This window comes from Oncorhynchus gorbuscha, linkage group LG18 (genome assembly GCF_021184085.1).
Source record: "Oncorhynchus gorbuscha isolate QuinsamMale2020 ecotype Even-year linkage group LG18, OgorEven_v1.0, whole genome shotgun sequence".
NCBI classification, from domain to species: domain Eukaryota; kingdom Metazoa; phylum Chordata; class Actinopteri; order Salmoniformes; family Salmonidae; genus Oncorhynchus; species Oncorhynchus gorbuscha.
The window spans coordinates 46607378-46619522 of NC_060190.1; the positions used below are offsets into that span (position 1 = coordinate 46607378).

Below are 12145 nucleotides of genomic sequence, written 5' to 3' on the forward strand. Positions count from 1 at the left end.
AGATGACAAGTGCCTGGATTAGGACCTGCGCCGCTTCCTGTGTGAGGCAGGGTCGTACTCTGCGGATGTTGTAGAGCATGAACCTACAGGAACGGGCCACCGCCTTGATGTTGGTTGAGAACGACAGGGTGTTGTCCAGGATCACACCAAGGTTCTTAGCGCTCTGGGAGGAGGACACAATGGAGTTGTCAACCGTGATGGCGAGATCATGGAACGGGCAGTCCTTCCCCGGGAGGAAGAGCAGCTCCATCTTGCCGAGGTTCAGCTTGAGGTGGTGATCCGTCATCCACACTGATATGTCTGCCAGACATGCAGAGATGCGATTCGCCACCTGGTCGTCAGAAGAGGGAAAGGAGAAGATTAGTTGTGTGTCGTCTGCATAGCAATGATAGGAGAGACCATGTGAGGTTATGACAGAGCCAAGTGACTTGGTGTATAGCGAGAATAGGAGAGGGCCTAGAACAGAGCCCTGGGGGACACCAGTGGTGAGAGCGCGTGGTGAGGAGACAGATTCTCGCCACGCCACCTGGTAGGAGCGACCTGTCAGGTAGGACGCAATCCAAGCGTGAGCCGCGCCGGAGATGCCCAACTCGGAGAGGGTGGAGAGGAGGATCTGATGGTTCACAGTATCGAAGGCAGCCGATAGATCTAGAAGGATGAGAGCAGAGGAGAGAGAGTTAGCTTTAGCAGTGCGGAGCGCCTCCGTGATACAGAGGAGAGCAGTCTCAGTTGAATGACTAGTCTTGAAACCTGACTGATTTGGATCAAGAAGGTCATTCAGAGAGAGATAGCGGGAGAGCTGGCCAAGGACGGCACGTTCAAGAGTTTTGGAGAGAAAAGAAAGAAGGGATACTGGTCTGTAATTGTTGACATTGGAGGGATCGAGTGTAGGTTTTTTCAGAAGGGGTGCAACTCTCGCTCTCTTGAAGACGGAAGGGACGTAGCCAGCGGTCAGTGATGAGTTGATGAGCGAGGTGAGGTAAGGGAGGAGGTCTCCGGAAATGGTCTGGAGAAGAGGGGAGGGGATAGGGTCAAGCGGGCAGGTTGTTGGGCGGCCGGCCGTCACAAGACGCGAGATTTCATCTGGAGAGAGAGGGGAGAAAGAGGTCAGAGCACAGGGTAGGGCAGTGTGAGCAGAACCAGCGGTGTCGTTTGACTTAGCAAACGAGGATCGGATGTCGTCGACCTTCTTTTCAAAATGGTTGACGAAGTCGTCTGCAGAGAGGGAGGAGGGGGGGAGGGGGAGGAGGATTCAGGAGGGAGGAGAAGGTGGCAAAGAGCTTCCTAGGGTTAGAGGCAGATGCTTGGAATTTAGCGTGGTAGAAAGTGGCTTTAGCAGCAGAGACAGAGGAGGAAAATGTAGAGAGGAGGGAGTGAAAGGATGCCAGGTCCGCAGGGAGGCGAGTTTTCCTCCATTTCCGCTCGGCTGCCCGGAGCCCTGTTCTGTGAGCTCGCAATGAGTCATCGAGCCACGGAGCGGGAGGGGAGGACCGAGCCGGCCTGGAGGATAGGGGACATAGAGAGTCAAAGGATGCAGAGAGGGAGGAGAGGAGGGTTGAGGAGGCAGAATCAGGAGATAGGTTGGAGAAGGTTTGAGCGGAGGGAAGAGATGATAGGATGGAAGAGGAGAGAGTAGCGGGGGAGAGAGAGCGAAGGTTGGGACGGCGCGATACCATCCGAGTAGGGGCAGTGTGGGAGGTGTTGGATGAGAGCGAGAGGGAAAAGGATACAAGGTAGTGGTCGGAGACTTGGAGGGGAGTTGCAATGAGGTTAGTGGAAGAACAGCATCTAGTAAAGATGAGGTCGAGCGTATTGCCTGCCTTGTGAGTAGGGGGAGGGTGAGAGGGTGAGGTCAAAAGAGGAGAGGAGTGGAAAGAAGGAGGCAGAGAGGAATGAGTCAAAGGTAGACGTGGGGAGGTTAAAGTCGCCCAGAACTGTGAGAGGTGAGCCGTCCTCAGGAAAGGAGCTTATCAAGGCATCAAGCTCATTGATGAACTCTCCGAGGGAACCTGGAGGGCGATAAATGATAAGGATGTTAAGCTTGAAAGGGCTGGTAACTGTGACAGCATGGAATTCAAAGGAGGCGATAGACAGATGGGTAAGGGGAGAAAGAGAGAATGACCACTTGGGAGAGATGAGGATCCCGGTGCCACCACCCCGCTGACCAGAAGCTCTCGGGGTGTGCGAGAACACGTGGGCGGACGAAGAGAGAGCAGCAGGAGTAGCAGTGTTGTCTGTGGTGATCCATGTTTCCGTTAGTGCCAAGAAGTCGAGGGACTGGAGGGAGGCATAGGCTGAGATGAACTCTGCCTTGTTGACCACAGATCGGCAATTCCAGAGGCTACCGGAGACCTGGAACTCCACGTGGGTCGTGCGCGCTGGGACCACCAGATTAGGGTGGCCGCGGCCACGCGGTGTGGAGCGTTTGTATGGTCTGTGCAGAGAGGAGAGAACAGGGATAAACAGACACATAGTTAACAGGCTACAGAAGAGGCTACGCTAATGCAAAGGAGATTGGAATGACAAGTGGACTACACGTCTCGAATGTTCAGAAAGTTAAGCTACGTAGCAAGAATCTTATTGACTAAAATGATTAAAATGATACAGTACTGCTGAAGTAGGCTAGCTGGCAGTGGGTGCGTTGTTGACACTACACTAATCAAGTCGTTCCGTTGAGTGTAATAGTTTCTACAGTGCTGCAATTCGGGGGCTAGCTGGCTAGCTAGTAGTGTTGTTTACGTTACGTTGCGTTAAAAGAACGACAATAGCTGGCTAGCGAACCTAGAAAATCGCTCTAGGCTACACAATTATCTTTGATACAAAGATGGCTATGTAGCTAGCTACGATCAAACAAATCAAACCGTTGTACTGTAATGAAATGAGATGAAAATGTGATACTACCTGTGAATGCGACCGGGTTGTTGAGTTCTATTCAGAAGACGTTGGCTAGCGTTGGCTAGCTGTTGGCTAGCTAGCAGAGTCTCCTACGTTAAGGACGACAAATAGCTGGCTAGCTAACCTCAGGGGTGCACAAGTGCTAACCTCAGGGGTGCACAAGTGCAATCCTCAAGTTCTGCAATCCTGCTGCTCTTCTTTTCTTTGTGATCCTGTTTGGCTAGAAAGTGCACACACACGCCTAGTTTTTCAGGTAGAAACCAGTCTCTTCAATTCAGATGACGCTGCAGCCCCTCAGGGGAGCAGAACAGAGCACCTCTGTCTCATGTTCTAAGCCCTCCTTCTCCCCCCTGCAGGAGACGGTGTCTGCAAGTCAGAGGAGCTTCGTGGCTAGAGAGCTGAAGTCAGGGACAGACTACCTGGTGACGGTCATCGCCCAGTATCCCAACAGTGTGGGAGAGCCTGTGTCCGCCAAGGCAAGAACCAGTGAGTTCACAGAGAGGGTGGGACAGAGGCAGCAGAGGGAGGGGGGATAAGCTGAGATAATTAGAAACCAATGCACAAATCAGTGAGTACACACGGAAAGATGCAGAGGGGAAGAGGGGGGATGGAAGCTTGGAGGAGAGAAGGAGAGAGTAAAATGTCAATGCATTTCAATTCCATTTCACAGACGGGCGTGGAAGGGGAGGATATGGGGATGACAGGAAGAAGCAAGACCACTTTATGAATGGAGCTTTATCTTTACTTTCAACCTAAGTATATTTTAGATGAGTTCTGGATACCATACCAACACAGTCTTTCTTACCTCTCAATGACATGTCATATCATCTCCTCTCTCCACATCTCTTTCTTTAGGCACTAACAAGTTCTCTCCCGTTTCTCCTCAATGTGTCACTCTCCAATGTGAAGCCAAACCATCCTCGTAGAACACAAGTATGTCTCATCTGCCTCTCATCCCTCTCATCCCTCCCTCTCCACCCCTTGTTTCTCAGACTCGCTACCGGGGGTGTCCGGTCTTCGTCTGGTCCAGGCTGGTTTCTTCTCCCTCTCGCTGACCTGGGACGCTCCCACCTCACAGTTCCAGGGCTACCGACTCACCTATGGTCCCCGAGGTGAGACACGTGCACACATGTACAAACACACACACTCATGCTCACACTCACACAGACACACCTATACTCCGACTACTGCTCAGTCAAGCATACTCTCATTCTTTGTGACAACTGCTGATGTAAACATGGATTTATAACATACATTTGATTGATTGTTCACAGATGAAGGAGAAATACATGCTTTCATGTTACAAAACACTAAACTCCTTACATCTTTTCTTTGCAGGTGAGAGTGTAACAGACACAGAAAGGGGGGAGAGAGGGAGGGATGGGGATAAAAACCTACATGTGGCAAGTTGAGAAATGTAAATCTGTGTGTAGTTTTAAGGACAGCAGGGTATTATGCAGTACTATGGTGGAGATACGACGTCTCACCTTATACCGCCCTCCGTCGCTCCCTGCCTGGCAACGAAGAGTTGTATTACCCAATCATTACCACAAATATCACTTACACTTTTACAGAGACGTTAAAAACTATGCAGGAGAGACAGGGAAACTTCAGGTGTGTAGTAGGGATTGAATGTGGCTGCAATTCTATACAGGGAAAGGGTGTGTTATGTCAGATAGATCTATTTATGGGGTGTGTTGAGGTGCGTGGTGTGACATGCCCCAGAGGAACTACCACCATACGCACGCACACAACATAACTCAGCGAGGCAGCTCCATCCCTGAGTCAGGGTGTGGCAGGAGTACCAGTCTCACATGGAGAACGTTTAGGAGGACAGATTGGCACTCTTGTGTGTTTGTTTTAAATTTAGGTCAGTGTGTATTCTTTAAGGGTGCTACACACAATTTCCATAATATATCTGCAGTAATAGTGGAATGATAGTGTTTCATAATATCCCCCCCCCAAAAAAAATATTTGGACACATGCAAAATCGCATTCTAAAATGCAGAATTTCTATTTTACAACAAAGGGCTTCTGTTGTCAAAAAGGGAAATCCGTTTTGAATTTGTGACTGGCCGTTTCCACTAAATTACACAGTGTAAACATCGCTCTGTCATTTCCTGGTTTCTAAAATTCTACACTGTTCGCTCAATTTCAGAAAACAATCACTGAATAGTGTAGGAAATCATTCTTTTGCACCATCTAAATCGCTGTGAAATATATTTTCAATATAAAAACACATATTTTTACAGTTTTTATAGCCGTTTGAAGCCGGTGTGTTAAACGGCTCAGGTGCGAGTCTCCACCATGTTATGTAGGGTATTTATCAACAAGGAATTCAGCAGGAGAATTTCTGCCCTCATTCATTGTCAACAAGGGCATGCAGAGAAATGTTTGGGGGATTGTGAGTGGTGAGAACCATGCTGGCGCCAGAAAAAGTTGAGCTCTTCACTAGTTTATGAACATTTCAAGCAAAGCGTTGTCAAGAGGAGGATTGACTCTGGTTTTTATCGAGTTAAAGGATCAGACATTGAAATGGGTTTAGAATATTTATGGAAAAATTTGAATGGATGCAAGAAGGATTCAGGAGGGGATGAGAATGGGCTGGATGAAGCCTAAGGCAGGTAGACATCATCACGCCATGGTAGTTAGGCTGCTGTGGTGATGGCAACCCCCCCCAGGAAGAACCTAAGAGACACCTGATAAGGCTAGTACCACACAGTGCCATAGAAAGCGACATGCACTGCACAACACAGAGCAGGAATCTTAGTTTGGTGAGGTTTAAGTAGGATGGCAGTGGTGATTACGGAGAGTGAGAACAGGTGTGGAGGCTGATTAGCAATGAGTTGCAGCTGATGATGTTGAGGAGCTGCGGTCACGTCAACAAGTTAAAACGTTGCAACAGGCGTGGAAGCTGATTGGCAGTTAGTAGCAGTTGGTGTTTGTTGAGTTAGTAAGTAGCTGCGTTGAGGGCAACTAGTCAAATTGTTGCATTCAAGTCTGGTCCTTTCTCCCGACTTTATGTTAATTCTTAACCCCATAAAAACTCACCGTTACGGGAAATGGGATGCAAAAAGGCGGGAGATTTGTTTTGAATGCAGTCTAGTACTGTTGTAATTCACCTAGTTTTCACATGGGGGAGCCATTCTTTGAGTAGGAGCAAGCAACTGCAGGCCCTAATTCATGCACCCAGTACACCCACACCCACAGAGATGGGCAAAAGATACATTTTGATGTGTCTTGTTACAAATACAAGATACTCTAAAGACCAATGTATCAAACTAAAATACAGGTATTTTGTATTTTCTAAATACAAAATACATTTGCAAGGACTACAACAACATTCTCAGTAATGGTAACAAAAAAAATTCCACTTGCTATGACTGTGATATGTGGTTGTTTATCTACTTTAGTTGAATGCAGTATGCACTGACTGTAAGTCGCTCTGGATAAGAGTGTCTGCTAAATGACCAAGCATGCTTTGCAAGTGTTCATATTTACATTTTGGTCATTTAGCAGACTTATCACACCATAGTGTCATCAGACTTCTGATACTAATGCAGGGTGAAAGGGGGTCACTGTTATAAAAAATGATATAGAATAAGTATTTTGTATTTCAAAAATATAAATTATAGGTCTTGAAAGTATCTTGTCACAAAATATGTGGATTGTAGTTTAAGCCAATGACATACATATGACAAAATACTCAAAAGTAATTGAAATACGTATTTTCCTCTCACTAACAACAATACTGCCAATCTCTACACACACACACACACACACACACACACACACACACACACACACACACACACACACACACACACACACACACACACACACACACACACACACACACACACACACACACACACACACACACACACACACACACACACACACACACACACACACACACCCAGTGTATGCCTTGTCTGTGGTAGGATGAAGATCTGTGCCCATTTCGCCAGGCTACACATTCCTCTCAGGCTGGCGCATTGCCTTGGCAACAGACTGAAAGTGTGTGTGGAGCTGGGTGGGGCTGGGGTTGCCTCAGACTGCAGGTCAGACAGACAGACATACAGAGAGGCAGGCACGCACACACACACACACACACACACACACACACACACACACACACACACACACACACACACACACACACACACACACACACACACACACACACACACACACACACACACACACACACACACACACACACACACACACACACACACACACACCCCGTGTATGCCTTGTCTGTGGTAGGATGAAGATCTGTGCCCATTTCGCCAGGCTACACATTCCTCTCAGGCTGGCGCATTGCCTTGGCAACAGCCTGAAAGTGCGTGTGGAGCTGGGTGGGGCTGGGGTTGCCTCAGATTGCAGGTCAGACAGACAGACATACAGAGAGGCAGGCACGCACACACACACACACACACACACACACACACACACACACACACACACACACACACACACACACACACACACACACACACACACACACACACACACACACACACACACACACACACACACACACAGTTCTCCAAACTGCTCTTGATTTTCCTCATATTATACACATACACTACAAGTACAAGCATGTGCATTTAAAGATGTGTATAGTCAGCTGTGTATTTACTTGCCTGTTGCCTGCTCTAACCCTTGTGAATGGCTGGCTGTGATTGATTGACAGGTCAGCCCAAGGCCCAGCTATTGGAGCAGTCTCTGGCTGCAGACTCTACTTCTGTCACCCTGGAGAGGCTACTGCCCGACACAGAGTACGTCCTCACCCTCTACCCGCTGTTCCCCCGAAACTCTGCCTCCCCCGCCACCCTCACCTCCCGGACATGTAAGTACACCACACCCTCTTTCCCATTACCCTCAGTCAGTACTGCATGATGCATCATATCATCTTCTGTTTAACATTAACTTCACATTATTGGTGTATTTGTAGTTGTTATGGATCCCCATTGTTATGGATCCCTATTCTTTCTGGGGTCCAGCAAAAGTAAGGCAGTTTATACCATTTTTAAAACATTACAAGACATTCACAGATTTCACAACACACTGTGTGCCCTCAGGCCCCTCCTCCACCACTACCACATATCTACAGTACTAAATCCATGTGTATGTATAGTGCGTATGTTATCATGTGTGTGTGTGTGTCTGTGCCAATGTTTGTGCTGCTTCACAGTCCCCGCTGTTCCATAAGGTGTTTTTTAAATCTTATTTTGTAAATATAATTTTACGGCTCGCGTCAGTTACTTGATGTGGAATAACGTTCCATGTAGTCATGGCTCTATGTAGTACTGTGCACCTCCCATAGTCTGTTCTGGACTTGGGGACTGTGAAGAGACCCTTGTGGCATGTCTTGTGGGTTATGCATGGGTGTCCGAGCTGTGTGCCAGTAGTTTAGACAGACAGCTTGGTGCGTTCAACATGTCAATACCTCTCATAAATAAAAGTAGTGATGAAGTCAGTCTCTCCTCCACTGTGAGCAAGGAGAGATTGACATGCATATTATTAATATTAGCTCTCTGTGTACATCCAAGGGCCAGCCGTGCTGCCCTGTTCTGAGCCAATTGCAATTTTCTTAAGTCCTTTTTGTGGCAACTGACCACATGACTGAACAGTAGTCAAGGTGCGACAAAACAAGGGCCTGTAGGACCTGCCTTGCTGATAGTGTTGTTAAGGGGCGGCAGGGTATCCTAGTGGTTAGAGCATTGGACTAGTAACCGAAAGGTTGCAAGTTCAAATCCCCGAGCTGACAAGGTACAAAATCTGTCGTTCTGCCCTTGAACAGGCAGTTACCCCCCTTCCTAGGCCGTCATTGAAAATAAGAATTTGTTCTTAACTGACTTGCCTAGTAAAATAAAAAAGAAGGCAGAGCATCACTTTATTATAAACAGACTTCTCCCCATCTTAGCTACTGTTGTATCAATCATTTTTGACCATGACAGTTTACAATCCAGGGTTACTCCAAGCAGTTTAGTCATCTCAACTTTCTCAGTTTCCACATTATAGATTTAGTTGAGGTTTAGGGTTTAGTGAGTGTTTTGTTCCAAATACAATGCTTTTAGTTTTAGAAATATATAGGGCTAACTTATTCCTTGCCACCCACTCTGAAACTAACAGCAGCTCTTTGTTGAGTGTTGCAGTCATTTCAGTCGCTGTGGTAGCTGATGTGTAAAGTGTTGAGTCATCCGCATACTTAGACACACTAGCTTTATTTAAAGTCAGTGTCATGTCATTAGTAAACATTGAAAAAAACAAGTGGCCTAAACAGCTACCCTGGGGAATTCCTGATTCTAACTAGATTATATTTGAGAGGTTTCCATTAAAGAACACCCTCTGTTTTCTGTTAGACAGGTAACTCTTTATCCACATAATAGCAGGGGGTGTAAAGCTATAACACATATGTTTTTCCAGCAGCAGACTATGATCGATAATGTCAAAAGCTGCACTGTCTAACAAGACAGTCCCCATAATCATTTTATGATCAATTTCTCTCAGCCAATCATCAGTCATTTGTGTGTGCTGTGTGCTGTGCTTGTTGAGTGTCCTTCCCTATAAGCATGCTGAAATTCTGTTGTCAATTTGTTTCCTGTGAAATAGCATTGTATCTGGTCAAACACAGTTTGAGCCATTGTTGTGGGCCATTGTTTGTGAATGGAAGAGGAGAACAGATGTTCTACAGTTATCATGCTCCTGAGCCTAACCTCACAGCAAACACAGTGCCTTGTGGCAGTCATGTGAAGGCTACATTAAGAGGAAATCATTTGGAACTGTTTTTGGATGGATGGATTTCATGCCATGTAAACCATGACTTTATTTGAACCATAGGTGGAAAGGTAACAGTGATCAGAAAGGTTGTCATCGCCAGATAGGGAGCTTTGCACATCTTTCTCTGACACTATTCTTTCAAATTGTTAGAAAGTCATACTTCCATCTGGTGGTGACTATTTGCGCTGCAGTAAACATAAAAAGTCTGAAGCTCTCATATATTGTTCTTCTGTGCCCCTATTTCAGTATGTGCACTGTGTTTACAACTATTTTTGTGTGTGTTTGCGTGTGCGTGTTATGTCTGTCTTGCAGTGCGTCTAGAAGCGGCCCAGCAGCTGTCAGTGGATACTGTGTCAGAGCGTAGTGTCCGGGTGTTGTGGAGAGGAGTGGGTGGAGCCAGGGCCTACAGACTGGTCTGGGGACCATTCACCGGTAAGGAGAGAGACAGTGACATTTGACAGCAGATTATGTGCCAGTATACCCATGCACCAATCAATATAGACTTAGCTTATTAACATGTATATTTACACAGAGAGGTTGTTCTTCCGAAATTTATAGTGACACAGAATGGAATTTGAGAGAACCAGCAAGGCTGTTAATACTAATGCAAGGCTGTTAATGCAGTCAGTGACACAATTTATATGTGCACAACAACTGTCCTTTTATTTCACCCCTCCATACCTTCCTCTATCTTCTCTCCTCTGCTCTCCTCTCCCCCACCCATCTCTCATCTCTCCCTCTCTCCTCTCCCCCATCTCTCCTCTCTCCCCATCTCTCCTCTCCACCCTCTCTCCTCTCCCCACACCCCTCTCTCATCTCCCCCATCTCTCCTCTCTCCCCCTCCCCCTACCCCCTCTCCTCTCCCCTCTCTCCTTCTCCCCACCCCTCTCTCCTCTCTCTCTCCTCTCCCCCACCCACCCACCCACCCATCTCTCCTCTCACCCCACCCCCTCTCCTCTCCCCACTCCCCTCTCTCCTTCCCCCCACCCCTCTCTCCTCCTTTCCCCCCACCCTCCTCTCCTCCCACCCATCTCTCCTGCCTCCTCTCCCTCCATCACTCTCTCCTCTCCCCCTGCCTCTGTGTCTCTCCCAGGTCGTGATGTGGAATCTGTGGAGGTGGCTGGTGACAGTGAGACTCACACCCTTTTGAACCTGCAGCCAGACACTGAGTACATTGTCACTGTCATCGCTCTCTACGAAGGCAACACAGAGGGTCCTGGTGCTACCACCAGGTTCAAGATAGGTATAGAGCTACACACACACCCATGTATGCATGGCAGACATGCATACACACACACACAACACACATACACAACACACACACACAATTCAGTAACATCCTAAGCACTTTACAAAGTTAAGCAAATTTGGAGAGATCACTGAAACACAAACAGATTTCCCTCTCCTCCTCTCTTGCTCTCATTCTATTTTCCTCGTTCTATTTTCCTCTCACTCTATTTTCTTCTGTCTTTGTCCCATTAACTTCCACTTGTGGTTCATTTTAGCCGATGAAAGAATGCCTTTATGAAAGACTATTTCTGCTGCGTCCAACAGACCATAGTGTAAAGGAGGATAATAGAGGCAGTAGAAAATAGAGGAAATAGAGGAAGAGAGATAATGATATTATTCTGCTTACTAAATATTTACAGTTGATCCTTTTTTGGAAGTTAAATCTGTTGCACACATGCATACTGTGCAGAAAACACACACACAAACACACACATACAGCTTCCTGTGTATGACACATATTTGAGGGATGTCTTCACTTAACAGGGATTTGTGTTGTTTGAGTTAAAGCTGAGTCATCATCATGTTTATTGGTCTGGATTATAATCAGAGAGGGGGTAGCGTACTGTAGTTATTTAATACAGAATGCCTCCTAATGCTCCTCTCTGGGATCTTTGATCTCAAATGAAAGGGGAAACACACAATGTTTGTGTAGCTAAGAGTTGTTCTAAATAAGTGTACCGGCAGTCCAACTAAGATGCATTATGAATTGAAATACCCTCTAATAGCTGATTATAAACTGGGTGGTTCGAGCCCTGAATGCTGATTGGCTGAAAGCCGTGGTATATCAGCTATAGCACGGGTATTACGAAACATTTATTTTTACTGTTCTAAATACGTTGGTAACCAGTTTATAATAGCAAGGCACCTTGGGCGTTTGCAGTAAGAACAGCCCTTAGCTGTGGTATATTGGCCATATACCACACCCCCTTGTGCCTTATTGCTTAAATATCCCCTTGTTGGTTCCGTTTTTCTGTGCTCCGTTTTATTTACTTATCAAATAAGGAACACTCAAAATGTGCACTTATAAATCATAACAATTTGAATCAAAATACAGCTGTAGACAGAAGTCAAAGATCAAACATCACACATACAACTGATGTCTCTCCTGAGTTCTGCCCCATAGGAAAAGTCCCAAGTTATTTTATTAAGCCCGAAGTCCAGCCCTAGT

At 46.5% G+C, this 12145-nt stretch overlaps 1 protein-coding gene across 1 annotated transcript in view; it reads left to right on the plus strand.

Moving 5' to 3' along the window:
* LOC124002509 (collagen alpha-1(VII) chain-like) overlaps positions 1–12145 on the plus strand; it is a 53216-nt gene that overhangs the window by 25851 nt on the left and 15220 nt on the right. The window contains exons 8-12 of the mRNA XM_046309955.1: positions 3252–3381; positions 3888–4007; positions 7598–7753; positions 10000–10119; positions 10781–10930. Of these exons, the coding sequence (XP_046165911.1) occupies positions 3252–3381; positions 3888–4007; positions 7598–7753; positions 10000–10119; positions 10781–10930 (676 nt within the window). The remainder of the gene's footprint in view (positions 1–3251; positions 3382–3887; positions 4008–7597; positions 7754–9999; positions 10120–10780; positions 10931–12145) is intronic.